Source organism: Xiphophorus hellerii, chromosome 22, assembly GCF_003331165.1.
Source record: "Xiphophorus hellerii strain 12219 chromosome 22, Xiphophorus_hellerii-4.1, whole genome shotgun sequence".
Taxonomy (NCBI): Eukaryota; Metazoa; Chordata; class Actinopteri; order Cyprinodontiformes; family Poeciliidae; genus Xiphophorus; species Xiphophorus hellerii.
This window is the reverse complement of record NC_045693.1, coordinates 9,227,107-9,249,495: the sequence shown is the minus strand read 5'-3', so window position 1 is coordinate 9,249,495 and position 22,389 is coordinate 9,227,107. Positions and strand designations below refer to the sequence as shown.

The 22,389-nt window shown below is 37.5% G+C and overlaps 1 protein-coding gene across 5 annotated transcripts in view; it reads right to left on the bottom strand.

Annotated features, from left to right (window-relative positions):
* Positions 1-22,234, bottom strand: part of arid4b (AT-rich interaction domain 4B) — a 52,397-nt gene extending 30,163 nt beyond the window's left edge. For 3 of the 5 annotated variants that reach the window (XM_032552429.1, XM_032552432.1, XM_032552433.1), the window contains exons 1-3: positions 22,030-22,234; positions 20,037-20,085; positions 4,507-4,617 (exon numbers count right to left, since the gene is read on the bottom strand). In XM_032552429.1, the coding sequence (XP_032408320.1) occupies positions 4,507-4,617; positions 20,037-20,042 (117 nt within the window). In that variant the 5' untranslated portion in view covers positions 20,043-20,085; positions 22,030-22,234. Of the gene's footprint in view, positions 1-4,506; positions 4,618-20,036; positions 20,086-21,146; positions 21,318-21,541; positions 21,706-22,029 lie in introns of those variants that run through there. The other 2 variants (XM_032552431.1, XM_032552430.1) reach the window with 2 other exon arrangements.
* Between the last annotated feature and the right edge of the window lie 155 nt (positions 22,235-22,389).

The window sequence follows — 22,389 nt, the reverse complement described above, 5'->3', positions numbered from 1 at the left end:
GCAACAGAGCTAAATATTAAAAAGTTTAACTATTACAAGGCCCTATGTTTACAGTGACTTATTTTATATGCGTTGTAAGTGTTAACAGTAGCCAGAAATGAAGGATTTGCATTTTTCCCTCGCCTGTAGATGTGATTTTCCAAGAATATCTTAAAAATTCATTTTCTGAGAATGTGCACATAAATGACAAAATTATTTTGACGATCTAATTAAATTAGCTTTTATAAAAATCCAACTCAATTTAGAGTCAATGGCACGCGCGAGGGGGTGAACAAAATGTTAAATAGCCGCTATCAGAAAGAACTCCAGCAGGTAACAGCTTCAGGCAATGACATGGAGTCAGTTTCAAATAAACCAGCAGCACAAAATTGAAATTTCACTGTAAAATCAGAATCAAGGCAAAGAAATATGCACTAAATTGTAAGGTCAAGAAAAAATAAGACAGGAAAGAAATGAAACAAAAGCTTACTGAGGGAGTAGATCCAAGAAAATTACATTTTAGCCCAGCAAAAATAAAGAAATTCCTTTTTTAACAAGGAGCCGCGGGATGCTTTTCACTCTAAAGGCAAAGAGAAGGAGCTGTGGTCCAAAGCATCAATAACACCTCACCACACTGACAAACCTAACAGTATGATGGTTGATGCAGACGGAGCTGAGCAGCCACTTAAACCCCATAAAAACATAGCATTAGTTCAGAAAGTATATCACATGAAAAACATTTATCCCTGCCTCCCTTTTATTACAGCCCAAACTTACTCCAGTTGTTTTTCTTGTTTCCTGATTTCCATGAATTTTTTTGTTCGAAATTTGATGCAACAGGTAGTCTATATCAATATTAGTGACTTGGTCATTTTTTTAAGAAGCAGACACACGGAGGAGAGACTCATATAGCACAACATACAGGTATAATACATATATTAATGCCATCATTTAATGCTTCTCCTCAATGAAATTAACAGAGTTCCCAGTCCCATCTGTAAATGCATACAGAGAGACAGAGAAAGCTTTATAACATGGCAATATTTCCACGGAAATTAAATTTCTATGCTATAATAAACATTCTGAGAAGTCACTATGATTAAAGGTAAAAATGATTTCTGAATGTTATAATTTATAGCTTTTAAAGAGTATCTGGCCAGGCCAGGCTCAAGATAGGAAGCTTTATTTGCCCTTCGCACACGTATTGATGTTTCAAGCACATACAAATTTTTGATGCAGCACTCAAAGGCCGAAATAATCTTGAAATAATTTTTACTCAATGGTTAGACATATAAGAAAGGGTCAACACAGAAGAGTTGATTAGGCCACTCCCACCAGAGCCACCAATCAGTTTGTTCATATTGGATCGTACACAGATTAGCATTTTGTCCACACTGTCAGTAGGTGACAGAAATGCTATAATATAATTTCATTTATATTATAAATGTTGATTGTTTCAAATCTATTCTCTAAAAATGGGATATTACATATAGATTAACAATTACATGTAAACAGCCAAGTGGCTAATTTCCATCTCTACTTCATAAAAGTAGAAAAGGACATAATTAAACAGTTGTTTGCAATTTGTAGTCTATAATGGTTCCACAATTTTGACATCAAGTTGATAGTGTAATAGCATAACAGCGCTAAAAACAGAGTTGTATAAGCAAAGTTTTAAGCTAGAAAGGCTAATTGTGTGACAAGAAAAATTAGACCTGGTCCTATGCCACTGTAACAAACAAATCTACTGCACGATTATTGCATGCTAAAGAGATTCATGTGTTTTTGTTTGGTAAATAAATAGTTTTGGCCCACTGTTCATTGTAATCTAAGACTGCAGTGCATTAAGATAAAATTGCTAGTCAATGTACTTCTACAGTTCGTGGAAAAAAAAAGAAACAAAGAAAAAAATCTAGACACGCTCTTGCTCACTTCAGATAACAGGCAGGATACAATTTTAAAAAAAGAAAGAAAAGAAAAGAGTAGCCTGAAGGCAGGAAAGATGAAAAGCAAATGACACTGTTGACAACAAGGGCCTGAATGGTTCAATTAATTGGAGGTATTTTGGCTACTTAAAGTTGGACAAAAAAACATGTAGCACGAATATTGGGAAGAAGTCGGGGAATAACACCAATCTGTTTAACCACCTGAACCAGTGACACCTGCTGGAACACGTAGAATGTAAAATGTCACAATCCCAGATGAGAACAAGTGTTAAACCCCCTGAGAAAACTTCCCCTGTGCAGCGCAATATCTGATCCAGCACAGACTGACAGCACTGAGACAGAACTCCCCTAACTGGAATTTGTTTTTTTGGGGAGTTTTTTCAGAGCAAAGACAATGTTTATTTTATTTAAGTTTTGTTGCTGATGTTTACACTGAGGACACAAACTGAAGTTGTGTTTTTTATGGCTTATTCTTAATATATATATATATTTAAAATGAGCTACAGAAAAGAGTTTGAGAATTTATATTCCAATCCCTATTTTATTTATTTGACACCAGTAAAAAAAAAAAGTGTCCATTTTTGTTAAGTTTTTCTGTAATGCTTGAAGATTTTAGTTTATAATATACCTAGGCCTGTCACAATAAATTTTTCTAGGCGATAAATTGTTCCAGACGTTATTGCGATAAACGATAATATTGTTGTTTTGCGACCATTTTTTTAAATAATGTAATGGTAATGACAAAATAATAGAGCAAGAACATTCTCAAAGATCAGTAAACTTTAAATTCTAACGAACATTTAACAGTGGAACTGGAAGACATTTTGAAAATATCCAAAATAAATAAATAACATCGACAAATAAAATGAATTTTGAAGTCTTTGTAAACAAAATTGTCCTTCAAAAAGGGTTAGTTGAGACCAAACTACCAAACAGAAGACCTTCATCATCCAGTTTTTGGTAGAAAGAGAGAAAATCAGGTCAATGAAAATTATTGAGTTTGTTTAAAATTATCATGCGATTAATTAATTAATTGATTTATTGATTTTTGTGACAGGTGTAAATATACCTCATATTTTTCAATGGAAGCTGTATAATATTCAATGACATGTTCAACTTTAAAAAAAAAATCTTTAATATAAAAAATAATATGTATATTATGATCTAACAGTAGCATGGAACATTAAACAAAAATAGTGATTTGTTTTATATCATGATATATATATGGATATAGATATTAAATATTTTATTGTGATAGGACTTTTTTCCACATTGCCCTGCTCTACATTCAAACCTCAATAACTGTAAAATAAATAAATAAATAAATACAATCTTTCACAAAATCAGTGAAAAAACTAAATTCATGAATCACAACATGTCTCTACACACTTGTCAGTATTTGTTGGACTGGTTCTCATGCATAATAGGTCTCTGAGGCATTAATTGCCTTCTTACAGGTCCTCTTGCACAGATTGCATTATACAGAGCGAGACTCATTCACATCATTTCACCTTGTCTCGTAAAACAACAGTTGCGCTGCAGTTACTGACTTAGCTGAACAAGCAGACAAAAATTAATGAAGCACAGAAAGTAAATAAGGTGAAGAAGACTCCATTACAGTAGAATATTCACAGTAAAACCAACCACTGTATAATAGTCATGTTTCAACATTTGTGCAACAAAGCTCATGCTCTCATTAGAGCTTCCCCAAAACAAACCTGTCACTGAGCCAATTAGTATGGTAATGAATTTACTAGCTGAGGCTGCACTGCTTGCTTCTTCTTAGCCAACATCATCTACACTAAGAAAATCTTGCGGTCTGCTTCGTCATGGGTGTTTGATCCTGTGAATGAGAGCGAAACAGCAAGTCATTGATGATTTAAGTCGGTGAGGCAGAGAAGCAGGATGTCGTCGCTCCTTTGTTTCTACAGGAGGAACCACAGTGAACCGACTCGGTGAAAGAGCCAGCAGCCAATCTTTGTTCCTCCCACACACTCCGGAGTAATGAAAGATGGGTCTCTATTGCATTATCCAGATGCTCCTGCCCCACTGGGAAACCAGAGACAGTACTATGTGTATCATGAAATGCCTTCATAGGAAAGATGTAAAATCGAAGGAAGGGGATTGGCAGGCGGCAGCTGTTCTGTCTGCCACAAAGTGCACAGAAGCTGTGGATAAGAGGGGAACCGGAGGCAGTGAGTGGGCATTGATCACAGCTGGGATCCTGATCACTCTTTCAGCCACATACAACCAGTACAAACAACACAAAGCAGGTGGTGGAGCTCCTGCAAGCAACACCGCTGGACTTCTTCCAGTGAAGTAATTAAAATGTGCATCTAATCATAAGAGTATCAATGTGGCAGACTCTAATACCATAAGCACAGTCTAATCATCTCAACAAGCCGATCTATAAAGGAGGGCTTTGAATGTGTCTAACTCGCCCTCGGCTTTAGATCTACAGAGCTGTTTTATCTCCACTGTAGCCGCTCCAAACAAAGACGCACGCTCCCAAGCCAACAGCAGCCGAGGCAGACAATTAATTTTTAATTTCGCCACATGAGCATTCTGAATCACGACTTACCTTGGCCTTGACAAGCCTCTTGGCGGTCTTAATCTTGGCTTCACAGAAAGCCCCTCTGTACTTTGCGCTCACGTCTGTCCCTACCGTCAGGTAGGGGGGCTCCTCTAGAGTCTGTGGAAAAGAAAGCATACTCAGTTAATCGATATGTAGCTTACTAACACAAGTGCATTCTCCAAGCCAAGGCTGGTGCAGCGTAGGCCGGCATTGTGAAAAACCCACCAAGCTCAGGGTTTTATCCATGGAAAACACATACCATCTGCTGTGGGTATTGGAAAACAAGCCTCTGAGGAAGCAAACAAAAAACACCACTTCACTGTGGCTCTCATTATTACAAAGACGAAGCTACTCCAGACACGCAGGACCATTTTGTGTCATTATTGGATGTTTATCAAGCCGCCCCCCACCACCACCCTCCACTCAGGAGCAGATTTAGAGAGAGTAGGGTGTGTGTGAATATAGGAAGGGGATGCTTCTCATTTAGAAAATGTGGTGAGAGATTTATTAGGGGTGTTTCAACAAAATAAATTAAATAAAAGCACCAATAACAATGGTATTAGGCAGGGATCTTCATAAAAAGTTTAACCCCCCTCCCCAAATGTCTACTATATGATTTCTCTGGTTTAAACTCCTTATAATGAGATGGTTGCGAAAGCAAAGTTTCCTCCTCTTGTAAGCTCCTCCCCCACCTGTTGCTGCCAGTCATGAAAAAAAAAAAGAGTCACAGCATGGAAAGGAAAGGAGTGCCACATATCGTCCTAAAAAACAAAAACACTAGGGGTGCACTGATCAATCAGCCCCAATATCCTTAATTTTAGGTGAAATGCAATCTTGCCAATGCTTGCATGTGAAACCAATCTTATTTGCATTTAAATAGCCACAAAGCTGCTGCATGTCGGTATTTTCTTTGTGAACGACAAGGAAACTAAAACTCTGGACACTTCATTGGTGGATTAACTTGTTTTGTTAGTTTTCCTCAACTAACCTCAAAACTTTGTGACTTTGTAAAAGAAAAATAATGCAGTGCACTTTTGGGGAAAGAGGCTCAAAACAGGTCTGTAGTCTAACCTGTTGTGCAACTTTTGCTTGTTTTTAAAATGTGAGAAGTGAAAGACTGGGGGAACTTTTTTCAGTTTAGTTTATTAAATTTAGTAGTTTGGACAACAATGATCCTAACGTTTTATTTACACTTGAGAATATTACCTAATGTGCAGCTAAAACAGGTTTATAATATTTCACAGGTATTGTTCAATGTTTTCCAATAAAATAAGATTGGAACACTGAAGGTAATTTGTGACCAGATAACACCTGACAGTAGGTTGCAAGAAGTAAATCAATATTAGTATTGGCATGTCAGGTTTTTATAGACCAGGATTGGCCAGAAAACTGCTATTGATAAATGTTTGTTGTTGTTTTTTTTTTTGTTTTTTTTTAACCATTTTTATACTTCTGAATTTATTTTGCAAAAGAAGAACCTTATCTAAAAACAGTAAAATGCAAAAGATTTGTGAAAGTTACAGTTTTTGTAAAGCTCTTGTTTACACATGTTTCTTAAAGAAATAGTAAAACTAAGACTATGAACTTAAAATTTATACCATCAGTATTACTTTGTCTACAATAGCCTGATTGTGTTCTGCTTAAATTACTGATTAGTATTAATGCTTGGGGGTCTGATCAGAGTTTCCTCTCCCCCAACTAAATCTGCCAGTCATCACATGGAAAGTAAAACAGCGCCACCTATAGGGCCTTTAGATATCAACTTCATGCCTTTGCATATTAGTCCCCCCCCCTCCCACATACTTTATGTTTTCAGTTTTACCTTTCCAACTTCCATGTTTTACAAAGTAGAGACACAGTTTCACCTAAAAAAAGTATCTAAAAGTATGGTTTCTACATAAAATTGTGTTGTATCTAAATTAAATATTTTCTTTCATAAAGAAGTTTGATTATAAAAAAAATAGCACTTCTGTTTCAAAGGCAATTAACGGTTTTCATAGCAAGTTTAATCAGTGTTACACAGTCAACAATAGTTTAATTGGATTCTACCTAAATCACCCTCAAATAATCACTCATCTATTGTCTGGAATACTTTGCTTTGGTTTTGTTTGGTTTGATTACGCCAAAATTGATCCTCCCTGAGTTTCTGGAGTCTTTCTTGCTCTAACTCAGATTTAAATGGCTTTAAATCTGAAGCCATAAGATTGTAACAACTCATCACACATATGCCAAAAAAAACAAAAAACACATGAGGTGTAACTCAGCTGAGTCATTATACAGAGTTGCACATAAAATGGGTGTTGGACTTCTAGCTTACTACAGGGAGAAACACACAAGTGATTTTTCAGTGTTGTTCTGTTGTCAAGCATCACTCCTAATGAAGGAACTACCCTTGGCTAAAGTCCAGTGAACGGCTTCATCTTAACCGTGACCCTTTCTGTTTGTGTTGCTGGCAAGAAATGATGTGTGTGACACAGTTGCTCCAGTGTGCTTTAGCTGTAATTCCACTAAAAACACACTTATAAGCACAGTCATAAAACTGTGCAAAGTAGCAGACTCCAGTCTCTACCGAAGCACATACAGTTAAGCCGAAAATTACGGAAAAGTAAATGATTTCCTTTCAATCAGCAAATCTGTTTCTGATAAGAAATGGAACAGGAATCTCTTTTGAGATAACAAAACGATGTGTAATGAGATAAAAAAATGAAAAAAAATAGCGTTATGTTTTTTAAAAAAAAATTTACTTCAAACATTACAAAGCTTTTTTGCATTACAGCAACCTAACCTTTCCTACAAAGTGCTGAACAGTTTTTTTCCCACAGGTATTTTGTCTCCTGGCCATCATCCTAATCTTTAGCTGCCCCCATAAATTCAAGTTGGGACACTTCAAAATGCTAAAAATACTTTTAAACGGAACAAAAAGGCAGGCAAAATAAAAAGGATAACTTCAACCTGAATCCTCCAGAGGTATTCTGATAAGCTCAAAGTCATTTTGAGCTCATCAGTTGCCAGACTGACTGGTTGTTCTTGTGTTATTTAATAAAGAGCAGAAGAGAAAAATGGGAGCATAATCTGCACCAGTAAAACCTAAAAAGTTTCATGAAAAGTTTTAGATTTATTTCTGAAAACGAAAAAAGGAAAACTGGAAACAAATGGTAGGACAACATTATTATAACATTAACAATAGATAAGCTTTAATTTGCAGCAGTATACGTTTTGATTGTTTTTTGTTAAAAGAAGATTAGATCAAAGTATCAATTTATAATGTTACATTTTGTTTTAATGCAGTTGAGAGGTTCTTCTCTTTAGAAGGTGGTGTATAGCACACACCTTTTACTTCTTCTCAACCAGTTTTAACTTTGTGGAAACTATTATTGATCCAGCATTATATCAAAGGGTGATCAAATAAATTTTTTACATGGTTAAAAAAGTTAATATGTGATTAAATGGATTATTATAATCAATAGGAAAAAAAGACATTTAACAAGATGTTTATAAAATCCTCAGCAGTAATTGTGTCTTATTCACTACAAGCTGAAATTAAAGCCGTCGCTGCAGACAAGCTGTTCTCAGTACATTTCTATATTACAAGCTGCTAATAAGACTAAGATTGTTCTTTCATTGTGCACACTTAACAAGGAGCAAACAGAATACTTTGAGAGGCTGCAGATAACTGTTCATATCATGAAACTGCAGCTACAACCTACACCAGTGATTAGCAGCACAAAGAGCAATTAAAAGTGACTAATCACTTACACCAGATGTTGCCTCTGCGATGCATAATTGCATAGTGGATATACGAATTTAGGGAGATAATCAGCTCACATGTGGAAACTGCTTGCAGGTCGGGATCTTTTTGCTATAAACAAGTAACTGTTAAAATAAATTAAATGGGAGACATACGGAGTGTATTTAACCATAGATTACTAAAGAATCGCAACCAGCATTCCAAAATGAGTGAGTGCAACACCGCAATCACAAGTGACTGCTTGGTTGCTATATTTAGTAAGATCTTATATCACAAGTTTGATGCATTTGCACTTTTCATGCTGCCAGTATAAATCTTGTGTTTTGGATGCCCTATTTCTAACACTTATTGAACATATTGAACTGATACAGAGAAACCTTAACATTAATTGAAGACCAAGAAACAAACACAACTTCCCATTACTTCCTACAAGCAAAACAACAAGGAAAAGTCTCATAGTAAAACTATTATAAAATGTTATGAATTTGTCTGGTCATCTGAAGGGGGGCAAGGCCATATATTTATGTGCCACAGGTAAAAGAAAACCAATCTAGTGAGGCGCAAATAGATGCAGAGGAAGTACAATGGAAAGGGCAACAGAAATTGATATGTTGCATATTAATTCAAATTTTCAAAGAGGATAAAGGCTTGACGAACTTGGCAAGTTGTTTTTTTATCTCTATGCCAAGACATAGGTTCTTGTGTTTTAAATGGACACCATAATAAAACCTCCATGATGTAGACAAAGACTACAGGCGTCTTTGTGTCAAGGAGGATCTTCATGGTCAGAAAGCCAGCCAGCTAACCAGGTGTTGACACACCTGCACCAGTGTGTCTGCCCCACTTCAACTTTGGGTAAATGAGGTGCTTAGCCAGATGTGGCTTAAAGAATAAAACACCACTGTTTTTTTGTCCAATGGTAAGTATTATTTATGACCGTAATTACACATGCATCACATGCAGCAACAAGTAATACAAGAAAATACTTTTGTTTTTGATCGACACCCTAGCAATCTCTCTGACTCCATAATTCAACCAGATGTGCTAGTAGTGATGCTAGCATCTTTTCATGCAGACAGTACAACAGTGACAAAACTACTGCATGAATTATATCTTAGTTTAAACCCAATAAAAATATATATATTTTGAATTGTGCCCAGTACCTAACTTTGTCTAAGCAGTGGACATATAGCACAGGCAGAGGTTCAGTTTATGAACAAAAGGTCTATTCCAGAAGAAATGGCTTCTTTTGGGGTGGTTTTTATTTTTAGATGTTTTCTCTCACTGCAGAAAATATCTGCTGATGTGTCCAGAGCTTGTTAAATCAATAGCTGCTCTCTCAAAACAATATTAATCCATGATAACTGGCATCTACTTCAACTTATTTCCCCTGCTGTGAATCGAAAACAGACTGCAAAACACAATGCATTTTTTTTTTTTTTTTTTTTACCCCTCCTGGGGGTCTTTTGTGGGCTCTAGTGTCCCTTATATGACAGTGGGCTGACAGGAAACAGGGAAGGAGAGGGGGGAAGACATGCGGCAAATGTCGTCGGGTCCGGGAGTCGAACCCGCGACGGCCGCGTCGAGGACTCAAGGCCTCCAAATACGGGTCGCGCTACGCCCTACGCCACCACGGCACGCCCTTCACAATGCATTTTTAAATGCATCCATAGCGTGCCGGTTTGTTAGGGCACCAAGCTACTCTCAGACAACTCTCCTGACCTCCTCCACACTTTATAAATCTTTACTTGATGAGCTCACATTCAAGCTGCAGAACTTATCACTACTTTTGTCTTGGGTAGAGATTACATTATGCATTAATGGGGGATTTGGTCTCCCAAATTAAATGTCATCACTCTTCAGCAACCTTCAACGAGATTTTCAGCTGCCTTGTTCTTGCCCCCCTTCCCTCTTCACATTTTTTAACCATACACACTTCTACTGCCAAAACAGAGACTAAAAGTTGTAGGAATTATTGATATATACATTTTAAAAATCCCAGCTAAAAGACATTTACAAAGAAAAAAAGAAAAAGTGATTTTAAATACTCATCCAAACTCAGAAATTAGATATGAATTTCCTTTTTTATTAAGCTTTTGCCACCTTCAGTTGTTCTGTGGTGGGAAAAAAATATACATATATATATACAGTACAGACCAAAAGTTTGGACACACCTTTCTAATTCAATGAGTTTTCTTTATTTTCATGACTATTTATAAGGCAAGAAATCCCACTTATTAACCTGACAGGGCACACCTATGAAGTGAAAACCCTTTCAGGTGACTACCTCTTGAAGCTCAGCAAGAAAATGCAGAGTGTGTGCAAAGCAGTAATCACAGCAAAAGGTTGCTACTTTGAAGAAACTAGAATATAAGGGGTATTTTCAGTTGTTTTACACTTTTTTGTTTAGTGCATATTTCCACATGTGTTATTCATAGTTTTGATGCCTTCAGTGTGAATCTACAATGTCGATAGTCATGAAAATAAAGGAAACTCATTGAATTAAATGGTGTGTCCAAACTTTTGGTCTGTACTGTATATATATATATCAGACATCAGCTTTACAACCCAGACAAGAGGTTGTTTGTTATTTTTAACCTGTAGGGCCGAGATAGAAGTTAAGAAATGTGTCTTTTTTAACACTTGGAACCTCTACTGACTTTACACAGCATGAGTGAAAAGCATAAAACAAAGAAGTCAGACAGGAAAAACAACGAATCAGATGAACAGTTGCCTATATACAGGCACACAGTACTTTGAGCTTATGTTGGGAGTTTGAGATTCTGCTCTACCTTTTGTCATTAATGGGTAACAATTAAGGACAAGCTGACTTAGAAAATATCATACAGTATATACAGTACTTACCTGTAGTGAAAGCACTGATTTACTAAACTTTACAGCTTGTCTGCAAATGTGAGAAGTAACACCTCTTTCTATTAACTAATAACTGGAAGATAAACAAGTGAGGTCTTCTCAGCTAAGTGAAAGATTTTATTCAATTCATTTTTTCCAATAAAGTTGCATAAATCAGCCAGGAGTTGTAGTTAATGCCAGCCAATTAACTAGAATTGAGAGGTTCATAAAAATAGGTGTCATGCCTCCGACAAAGCAGAGTGTGTGGCAGTCTATTGTAATCCATCTTCCTATAAAAGGAATTTCAAGGATGTTTAGTCGACTCAAAAAGCAGAACTTTACATAATTTATCTTGTTGTAGAAACCAAAAAAACAATTCTGCACTCATGAGTCCTGACACAAATGAAATGTAATATTAATGACTTCATCAATCTAATAAATGCAGTGCATATTTCATGCCAGAGAAAGTATTTTACTGTCACCCACGCACAATGCATTTTGCTGTAATACTGTTTTGCCATTTTCCCCCATAAATTCAAAATAATGTAAGTACTCTGAGAACTTGCGACATGCACAACTAGCGAGCTTTGCAATGCATTTTTAATGGAAACATCAGCAACAAACAGCTACAGAAACATAGTAAAAAACAGATGTGCAGATAAATCTTGCGGTCAACAGAATCACAGTATTTTCGACTTGATCAGCCCCAATTGGTGAGCATGAACACACACACACAACTTAATATCTAGCAAGTTGTACAAGAGTTTAGATTATTTAGAGTTAAAGTTGCTGTTTAAAGAAAAAGACTCAAAGTTAGCTATTTTAGTATCAATTAAGAGTTTAAAATGAAGCTATTTGAAAGAAAACCTCAACAGAGGCATGCCATCTGTTCATTCAGGATCCCATGAGATTTCACTCTTTCACTGTTTTGTAGTTTTTGTTGTTTTGTACCCAACATTTTTGGGGGGCAAAAAGGAGCAGGAAATCAGGAATAACTGTCTATTTTAACAGTAAAAACACCAAATGTACTTTGATATGCATTAAAACACAGTGCAAACTGTCGTAGAAGTATCTCAGAAGATAACATTCACAGTTTTCCTGGTTGCCGTTGCTTAATTGGCTGCTGGATTAGTGCCAGCTAAGAGCATGACAAATACATTGAAATTATGTTTTCAGCTCCCAAAGTTTTCGTCTTCAGAATGGAAGGGAAGTTTATAGATATTTACTCCACAGTCACTTTGCCTTCATTCTGAAATAGTAAAGAAAAGCTTTACAGCAACTGTTCAAACACACACCCACAGTGTGACGTCACCTCTGCTGTTAAGTAAATCATTCATGGCCACTGAAGGCAGAAAGACTGGGAAAAAAATGCTTAAAATTAATTACAGTCATCAAAGTGAAATCAGAATTGGTCATGTCAAGGCTTTGCAAAAACTGGAACTAGAAACTTAGACACAAATTTCTGACCGGTACATATTTAGTACTAACTGCTTTTTAAGTAAAACAGGTAGGTTTGAGGAAAAGATGCCGGTGAACTTTAGGCTCCTTTTGTCAGAACAACCATCATGGCCGTCTGGAAACGATGGCCCTGAGGAGCGGCAGTCTCCAGTTTCACGCAAACCATCAACCAGTTCCACTAGCAGAGCAGCTCTTCTGCCAGTCAGAGCTGTAACACAAATATTCACTGCAACACTTTTGACTCTGATCATTTCTCTTTAATGCTGTTTATCATTTTTACTTCCTAGTCATTGAGGGCAGCTTGGGTTATCCTGACAGCTGCATAGCCAAACCTACACAGCTCAACAATGAGGCGAAATAACAGCCTGTCTTCTGAGGCCCAAGTTACATTTGTCATGCTCCTGTATGCCAACAATAACAGAGGACAGTTTGTTTCTAGTCCTGCCCCGCCTCCCCGCATTCAGTCAAACTATGAAAGAAAATTCCATTCATTGCACAGATTGCAAGGACTACTTTTAAGCCTCCAGCTGTCTGAAAAGAAACATTTTTAGTTTCACTGCATTAACTAGTGCTAATTGACAACAAGTCCTCCTCAAAGACAAAGAAAAACAACAATTCAGGATGACTAAGCTCAAGGGAGGAAAACTCATCTATCGATGAGAAGTATAAAAATACCGTCCTCTGCTACGATTCTGTCAGGAATATTAACAGCAGCATCTTTTACAAGCCTTGAGTACCACCTCAGCTGCTATGTGCAAGGACTCAATGAGGAGTCATCAAGACGTTCATCTAATGCTACTGATGTGGAAGACACTCCAGGCACATGTGCTTGATTAAACATACAAATGAGACTTGGCATGCAGTGACAAAACACACCGGGGGCTGACATGGAAAGAAACCAATCTGCACTCCTTACAAGACATTTTCTTAGATTTAGCTACTTTTAAAGTCAAAATAACATGAGTAAAAAGGCTGAAATAAAAAAATAAGTGCTTTAATTGTTGATTACAAGTGACCTAATGTCTTCTCAGGATTATTTAAGGAGGGAAGCTGCTTACAGAAACACACCAAAGCATGTCAAGGTGACACTTGCAGCTGCAGAGTGAGATCAGTTGCTGCTCAATAAAAACTATCAAGTCATGAAAAATTTAACAACCACCTCCACAGCTGAACATACGCTAGAGCCTATAGTTCTGTTCTTGGACTGTATGAGTGACAACAGGCCTCTTATTGTGAAGGTTGGCAAAAAAGATGCTTCCTGGCCACCAATAAAAGGTTAAAGCTAGAATACAGATGGTGCAGCTGTGGCCTCACTCATAAGTGACTGATTTCTGCCATCGGCTCCAGGGATTCCTTCAGGATTGGCCTGAATGCTTCAAAGCTTTCACTGTTTCAATGACACCTTTTAATTTTAATAGTTCAAGTACCAAATGTACCTTAATGTGCATTAATATGAACAGTTGGCATAAACTAACATCTACACTGATGCTTATTTCCACTCTTTGGGGGACACAGCCAATCAGCACTAAGGAAAGTAAATGGGAAAAAAAACAAAACATACTAATGGCTACAGACACGGCTGGATTCAAAATCTTGAGTAAAATGTCCACTGATGAAATTGATTTTTATTTTTTATAATAAAAAAATTTCAACATCTTTAACTTATATAATAAATATGATCTTCAGCTCAATATCCTGCCTGCCAATCTGTGATTTAAACTCTTAAAGAATAGTTAAAATGTTACACAATGTTATGTTGTGGATTTGTTTTAAGTTTTTATGCATGGTCATAATTTGGTGATTTACCTTTTTTGCCAGCAAAAAAAAGTAAAACACCATGCAGAAGATGCCCAAAAAATTGGCCAATTATCCTTTGGCAGGTCAAATATATATTTTCTGTTCATTAACTGCTTCAGTTTTCTGTCGGTAAACACAGCGCTGATCAAAAGGTACTTTGTTGCATTTTGTTTTGAGGCTGGTTAAAAATAAAAAATAAAAAAAATTAATTGGGACAATTTAAAGACGTGCTTTGATACATAAACAAGTATAATCATGTAATTGCTTCACTTTCGGTTGGCCTTAAAAGCTAATTTTTTTTTTTTTTGCTTTAATGCTCCATGTTTTCAACATTTTTTGTTGATGTGCAATAAAGTTTAATAGCAGAATACCAGAGCTCAGAAAAACTCAGAAACTGGTATAAGCCAAAGAAAAGCCTGATCTGTTTGTATCTCCATTCTAATAAAGAAAACTAATCAGAAGTCAAGAGGAACTCAAAAGTAACGGAATAAGATTTTGAGTAATCGGGTTCTCTTCTAGGTTAGGCAGGGTTCCCTTTGGATTGGACATCAATGAGGGTTACTTTCCCCAAAAGTAAACGGTTAAGTTCTGAGAGAAAGAGAGGTGAGACGAACCTCTGTTCAAGTATCCATATCTTTTTCATAGTTTCGTTAAAGCACTTCACATGAGTTATCTCATATACTGAAACTTCTGAGAAGATTTAGTTATCAGCTTTGTGAAACAGCAAACTCACCATTCAGTTTGAAAGTTACCTTACTAAGCCTATAATCCTGCCTTGCTGTACAGCCCTCAGGTTAAAGTGAAAGAAGCAGCGTCACAATAAAACTTAAATGTGGTGGTCCAATAAACACCATTACATCATCCATTTACTTTCACTTGAGGAACTGCGATGCACTAATTGTATTTATGCTTAAGATCTGCATGTTTTAAACATAACATTTAGGAACAGTACGTTGCTAGATCACTAAGCAATAGTGTCTAACCCACTGCATTGTTCCCCAGCAAACAGCCTTGTAGGCTGAACAAAGGAACATGTAAGGGGCATGCAGGAAAGAATTAAGCTCCCTCACCAGCCGGGCTCACACATACAATAATCCTGCTGTGAATCACGTCTTTGTGCGAACCAGAATGACCACAGCCCCAGTGACGGGCGTTTCAGTGGGAGTTACCTTGGCAATGCCATGGCAGCTCTAAACTCAGTGGGGAAAATAATAATAACTTAAATGCCTTTAGTTTGGCACTTGTTGCAAACATTTGGGGTAAAGAAAACATCAATGCTGATTTTCCCTTCTCCGGGATAAATGAAGAACTATTATTTTTGTCCTTTTCCAAGTTGCTTTTCCAGCCAAGCAGCCACTTTTTAATTTCCGAACATTAAAATGAAAATAAAAGAAATCTGGAGTACATAACTCCAAGATGCATGACTATTAATGTGAACAATATTGCAACTTTGTCGAAAAGAAACTGTGCAACATTTATGTTGTAGACACTTGAAACATTTTCTTCACATTTCCAAGTGTGGATTTTAAACGCTACACCTTACTGCATAGATCCAAATGTATATTTACACACTTAAAGGGTACTTTGTGTACATCTAACAGAGACGCTTTTTACCAGAAGAGAACGTTAAGGAGACTAATGTATCTGACCTGCTGAGGCCCTCTTCAACTGCATGATTATGTAGCATATTACCGCAGCACCACATGCTGTTAACTATCACTCTTGCAGCTAAAGCATGAGTAACTCCACTAAAAATGTTTCACCCACATCATAAAGAAATGTGATTATACTGCCTTGTAAAAGTATTCCTATCCCTTCAGGGGTTTCTTGTTTTGTTTTTGTTTTTTTATAATTTGTCACTTCACAACCACAAACCTCAGTGCATTTTATTAGAATTGCGTATAAAGTGAAAGAGAGACGATTTTCTTTTTTTTTTTGTTTGTATAAATAAAAATATGAAACAAGTGGCATGCATTTGCATTAAGCTCTACTAAATCAACTTGTACAACCATAGTTTAATAAAATTGTAGTTGTTGGAAGTGTTCCGTGTTGTTCTTTCTGCAGATTTTTTTTTTTTTCTCTTTTGGTTTAAGCATTACATCTTTCCTTTGGTTTTGGATGCTGTGCAGCTGGAAGGATTTTTGCTCTTTTTTTTTTTTTAACTTTCAGACAGTTGTTATGATGCGTAACCTTGGCAACAATGTGGTTTCGTTGTTACAACCAGGAGCTGATTAACATCTCAAAAGCTTAACAAATACTTGAACTACGACCCCAAACCTGAGTGGAGTTAAAAAAGGAGGCTTCCTGAGTGCAGAGCAGGACCAAAGAGCAGAGAGAAAAGGAGGAAGTTCAAACCAACTCTTCCCGGGTTTCTAATCATACAGCCAGACAGAGATTAAAGAGGAGCGGCAAAAGCAAATGAGGTGGATTAACAGAGCTTGCCAACAACTGTGGCATATCATCTCTGTTGCCTGTAAAGTGTGCTATTAGCCTGTCATATTTGTGTACTTTGACTATGTTACAGAAGACCCTATTACACAGTGTCTTAAGTTAGAGACTTCTTCAGATTTGTTCTGAGACTGACTGCTACTGAAGATTATTCTTGCCCACAGCATCATCATCCATTGCAACTTTTTAAAGATAATTGGAGGATGAGTTACAAATTATCCAAATAAATAAAATACATTTTTGAACTGAATTTTGAGGTATGTTTCAATCAACTTTGCACGGTGAGATTGAACTTGCTCGGCCTCAGTCAAATTGGACAGTAGGACTGTGTAATTTTATTGATTCTATGATATTTATCAATATTTTCTCCTCAGAAAGTATCGATTTTTCATCTGTGAGTATCGATACATTAAATCCGACTTTGAGTTTTATGTCAAATCCACATCAATTAAATGATAGCTATCAGATATGACATTTTTACCCACTTGCACATGTATATTAAAAATTGCATGCAATGAAACAACCAGTTACAATTGATTAAGTAATTAAATGAAACAGATAAATTACATGATCTAATATAAGTGAATGAGACAAAAAGGTACCTTTTCCGTATAACCAAATACACAAAGCCCCAAAACTTTTTGTGGCCACAAACATTTGCTTTGTTTAAATTAACATTTAAACAAAGCAAATTCATAACATTTGCATGACAAAGCAAATGTTTGCTTTAAACAAAGCAAATGCATAACAAAAACATTTATTACACCAGAATTACACTATCAGTTCAATTAATTCAATCCACGTCTATGGAGCAGTCACAAAATGTCACCAAAATCACTCTGTCCCTCTAAAATCTTTCAAAATAAATCTTAAAAACTCATTGAATCGTCTCGAATCATATCATTTGCTGAATATTGTAATATATATTGTATAGGGAGCAGTATATCTTGTATCGCATTGTGCGGTGAGATTACACACAGCTCTATTAGACAGACAGCATCTGTGATCAATTTTCTAGTTTTAACAAAGATTATCAGTTAGGTTTAGGTCTAAACTTTGACTAGGTCATTCCAACATAAATATTTTATCTCTGTTTGTATGTTTAGCGTTTTTGATGTGCTGGAATCTGGACTTTCTCCTCAGTCTTAAGCAGTTCTTGAAAAGTTTTATTCTTGCACTTCGCGCCATACATTTTCCATCACATCTGCCCATCTTTGATTAGCATATACACCAAGATGACCTCATCTGAAAAGAACACCTTCTTTCAAATATTTTTGGACCATTCCAACACATGGGAATGCTTTGAACCAAACCATTCCCCTTAGCGCTGACTTAATGTTTAGGCTTGTTGTAATGTTGCAAGGTGTACCAATAGCCAACTTTGAATCTTTTGCAGCTTCATGACCGTGTACCACTTTGTATCAAATATAATCTTATTAAACTATACTGTTAATGTTAATTTTCACATGTGAACAACTAAAAGGAGTATCAATGATTTTGCAAATCACTGTAATAAAGTGTTTTACTTATGGGCAAAAATGTACAACTCGCACAAAACAATACTAAACAATGCCTTTCAAAAATTTGCTTTCATTTCAAGCCCAAACTCATATTAGTCTTTATTCCAGATCTGTAAAGAATTAACTTGATAGCTAATAATGTAAAAGCCTGACCTTAAAATTTAAACAAGCGTGCAATAAATTTGAAACAGTTGTTGAAGGGAAATAAGAGTGCACAGCAGATTTAAAAAGGCAGGGAATCATAAGGCAGAGAGACAATAAGTCCTAAACAAACATCAGACAGAGCAGCACAGAAAAGCTGACTCCTCCTCTGGCATCAATACAGCCAGAAAACTCAGAGGGAAAAGTGGAAAGCACCACTATATTCAGCAGCAATAAAAAAAGATAAATAGTGATTAAATGGAGATAACATCTCTATTTAAACATGGCTGTAGAAAATGAAGCAGCAAAGATAGTTTGAGTGTCAATCAAGCATTAGTTTAAGCATTTTGTCATTTCTATGACGGTGAAAAGCTTTTCAACACACACCTATGACACAAACCATCTGCCATAGCTGTCACACATACTGTCGCTCAAGTCAGTGCTGCAAGTCTGAATGCAGGTCAGTCTGGAAACAGAAAGTTAAAGTTTTGTATCATATCAGATTAACTTCCCCATTTAATATGGAGAGTAGAGTGAGATTTCTTTGTTTCAGAATATTTTGTTTATCAAGAAAGACTGTGGTTCCCTTTTCACCTGTCTGTTAGTTGGTGGCGGATGATAATAAAGAAAAAGAACAGTGAGGGCAAAGCGCCACACTGCAGGTCATTATCACAGCTGCTTCACTAACAGATGCACCAATCAACCAACCAGAGATCAGAACCAGAGAATTTTCTCTCATCAGCAAATCATATTCTGAAAAATACTTTTTCTATTAATTAAACTAATCAAAATCAGGAACAACCAACACTTTTTATTCAATGCAACATCCATCAGCATGCATTCTCATTTGCCGCTTTTGGAAGTTCAATAAGAATCAGATAAAGGTTAGAGAAATATGCTTTGAAACATAGGGATAATCTTGTAAGTCCTTCATTTTCAAAGCACTTGCAGCACATTGTTGTCTTTTCTGTTCTATAGTCCTAGGGGAAAATAGCAATTCTGACCTCAAATCAGTATTTGCCTGGAAAAAGAAAAGTCTGATCTGTGCCTCATCGCCATCACCTCAATCACAAAACGTATCACCATGCTTGCGATTTGCTCTCCTGTGAGCTGCAAGCGGTGAATAAAAACACAGAAATTTGTCAGGAATGGTGTGGCCCCCATAACAAATGAAAATATCAGATACAAATAACTAAAGGCACAGCAACATTTAAAGAAGACAAAGGAATATTCCCCAGTGAATGGCAGCTGGGACGCATCTTCAAACAGAATAAAGCTGGGTAAACAATGTCACATCTCGAATGCTTTTCACGTATACAACATTTATACAATTTTCAATTACATCCACACCATGCAGCAGAACTTAAAGCGCAACAAAAACTTAATTTTAAGCATATTAATCATCACATTTTTATTTAAAAAGACTAGTCTAGTTCATCAGTGCTGATATTTACATCTGCATCCATCTACTGAGCAAAAGCAGGAAGAAAAAGCACATTTCATTTAGCTGCAAAAGAAACCGAGCTTTGCTATTCTAACGCCCCAAATGCATGAAAAATGAATGAACATACCTTCATCTCTCTATGAGTCCTCTAGGTGACCAGTGTGAGGAATCCGAGGCTGCAAAAGGGAGGATGGAGATTATGCATTACAGAGGGTGGCCAACTTCAGTCTAGCACAACAAGACACGGTTATGTTATGATGACATCACTTCTTTTGCTACAGTGGTGCACGGAAAAAAAATAATAAAAAACGCCTCATTTGCTATTTTTTTATCTCTATTATTATTAAACATCCTGATTTAGCCACTGATCTGTTGCGGGAGAACCAGGGATGGGTGTGTGAGAGTGTGTGCTTGGGCATTCGAGTCACATTCAGAAAGTAAAGCCGTGGCAGGCTGATCACTCTCTCGTTCGCAGAGTGCTTAAAGCCGTTTATGTAATGCCTGGTGTACTGTTGCCAGTCAAGTCAGTCAGACTCGGCTCTCTTGCTCCGAAGAACACAAAGTAACTACTCGCTGTGTAACATGGAAGTCTTCCCTCCCTTTCGTAGCTCGGCACAGAAAACGCGGATAATGTGGTCGTTTAATACTCGCTGAGAGCCTCACGGTGCTCTGCCTCCGCCGTCTGCACCGCACTGACTCTACCAACAGTACAGCAGAGGGATGACGCCATTTCTGTAGCTGACAGTCGGACAGAAAGGAGGAACACCAGCGCTGAAAATTGCTGGGACCGTACACGCAATTTTCAGTGAGCAAATGCTTAAACATAATTTCCCCCTCCGACACAAATCTCTTTTGTTTTTGTTTTTTTAACTGTTCATTTTCGCTCTCTCCCTCTCTCTCCCTTGTCTCGCTGCTTGCTCTCTGCAGAGTACACACGACAGCAAAAAAAAAAAAAAAAAAAAATTGAGCGATAATAACTCCGTGAAACACAGTCACAAAACCTTTCTATAAACATGTCACGTCGTTAAACCGTAACACAGCGACAGCGTTAAGTTAAACAAAGTGAGAGGCATTTGAAAACTCACTTTACTCGCTCTGAAAATGTTTTCTTTATCGACAGCTCCGACATTTCGCTGACTGTTTTTTGAGTGAGCTGACAAAGAAACAAGTCGACGGAGCGGTTTGCAGCAAGGTCAAGCCCGAGGAAACAAAAAAAAAAGAAAAAAAGAAGACTCACATCTTCGGTTCTTCCGACGTTTTATTGTTGAGACAAGAACCAAGGTCGGCAGCAGCCCCGCATTTCTGTGGCTCGGGAATGATCGCGGAGGATACGAGATCATCCGCCCCAGACAGTTCAACGAGAGAATGACTGACCGCCGCCGACAGCGCAGCTAGTCCAGAAACATGTCGTTTAAACCCGATTACTGATTGATTCCCTTTCCCCCCCCCACACACACATTGTTTACCACGCACACAACACTGGGACTTCTCCCCTTCCGAAACGGGATCGCATCAGATCGGGGTTCCTCGATACGAGGCAGCCCATCTGCTCCAGCCTACACCGGGACAAGTGGGTCGTGAGAAGCTAGCGACACCGATGGCACAAAAGAACCTCCTGACAGTGCAGTTTACCTGTTAAACTACGCCGTTGGATCGCTGGTCGACGATTCGCGTCCCGCAGCCATGTCAAATACACACACACAGACACACACAAAAAAAAACACCTTCAACGAGTCCCCCCTGATTGTTTCCAGTAAAATCACTTCCCAACGTCCGTGACAGGCACTGCTCGACCGAAGCCTCCCCGAGGATTCCTCCGCTCAGCAGCAACACAACGCTACGGTTAGCCACGTCCAGAAACACTGGAAACTACTCAACCTCGAAGGAGCATAACCTTTCACTGCGCTCATCAGCCTAATTCGTGCTCACCACAACACAACTTTATCATCAAGTTGTCCGTTCTCTCATTCATTTCCCCCGCAAGCCGCTCCCTACTAAAGTACAACACACCATTAGTTAACAAGTTAGCTACAGTCACGGTTGGCTTAGTATCAGCAGGGAAGCATGCCAGTAAAATGTTCAAAATAGCGACCGCTTTGACGAACAAAAGCAACACTTACCTTTGCTGTCAAGCTGAGGAACGCGTCTGCTCTTCGACGATAGTGTATTAGTAATCCATAGGGACATTTATATGGAAAGAAAGACAGGCTTTAACGTCCGTTGAATCCCGGTGGATGTTGGATGCGGACTGGTAAAAGTGGTTTTCGCTCCGAGCTGCTGTTTGCCTTGTTGAGTAGCTGCTCTAACCTAGCTCTTTCTGTGATCCTCCGCCTCCTGAGAATGATTGACGTCGAGAATAATCCCGCCTCTCTTCAAAAGCACGACTGCCCATTGGAGGACACCATAAAACCATACGCCTTCGTGACACAGGATTGGTTGATCCGGGAGAAAAATATGCACAGTGAAGAGTTCGATGTAAT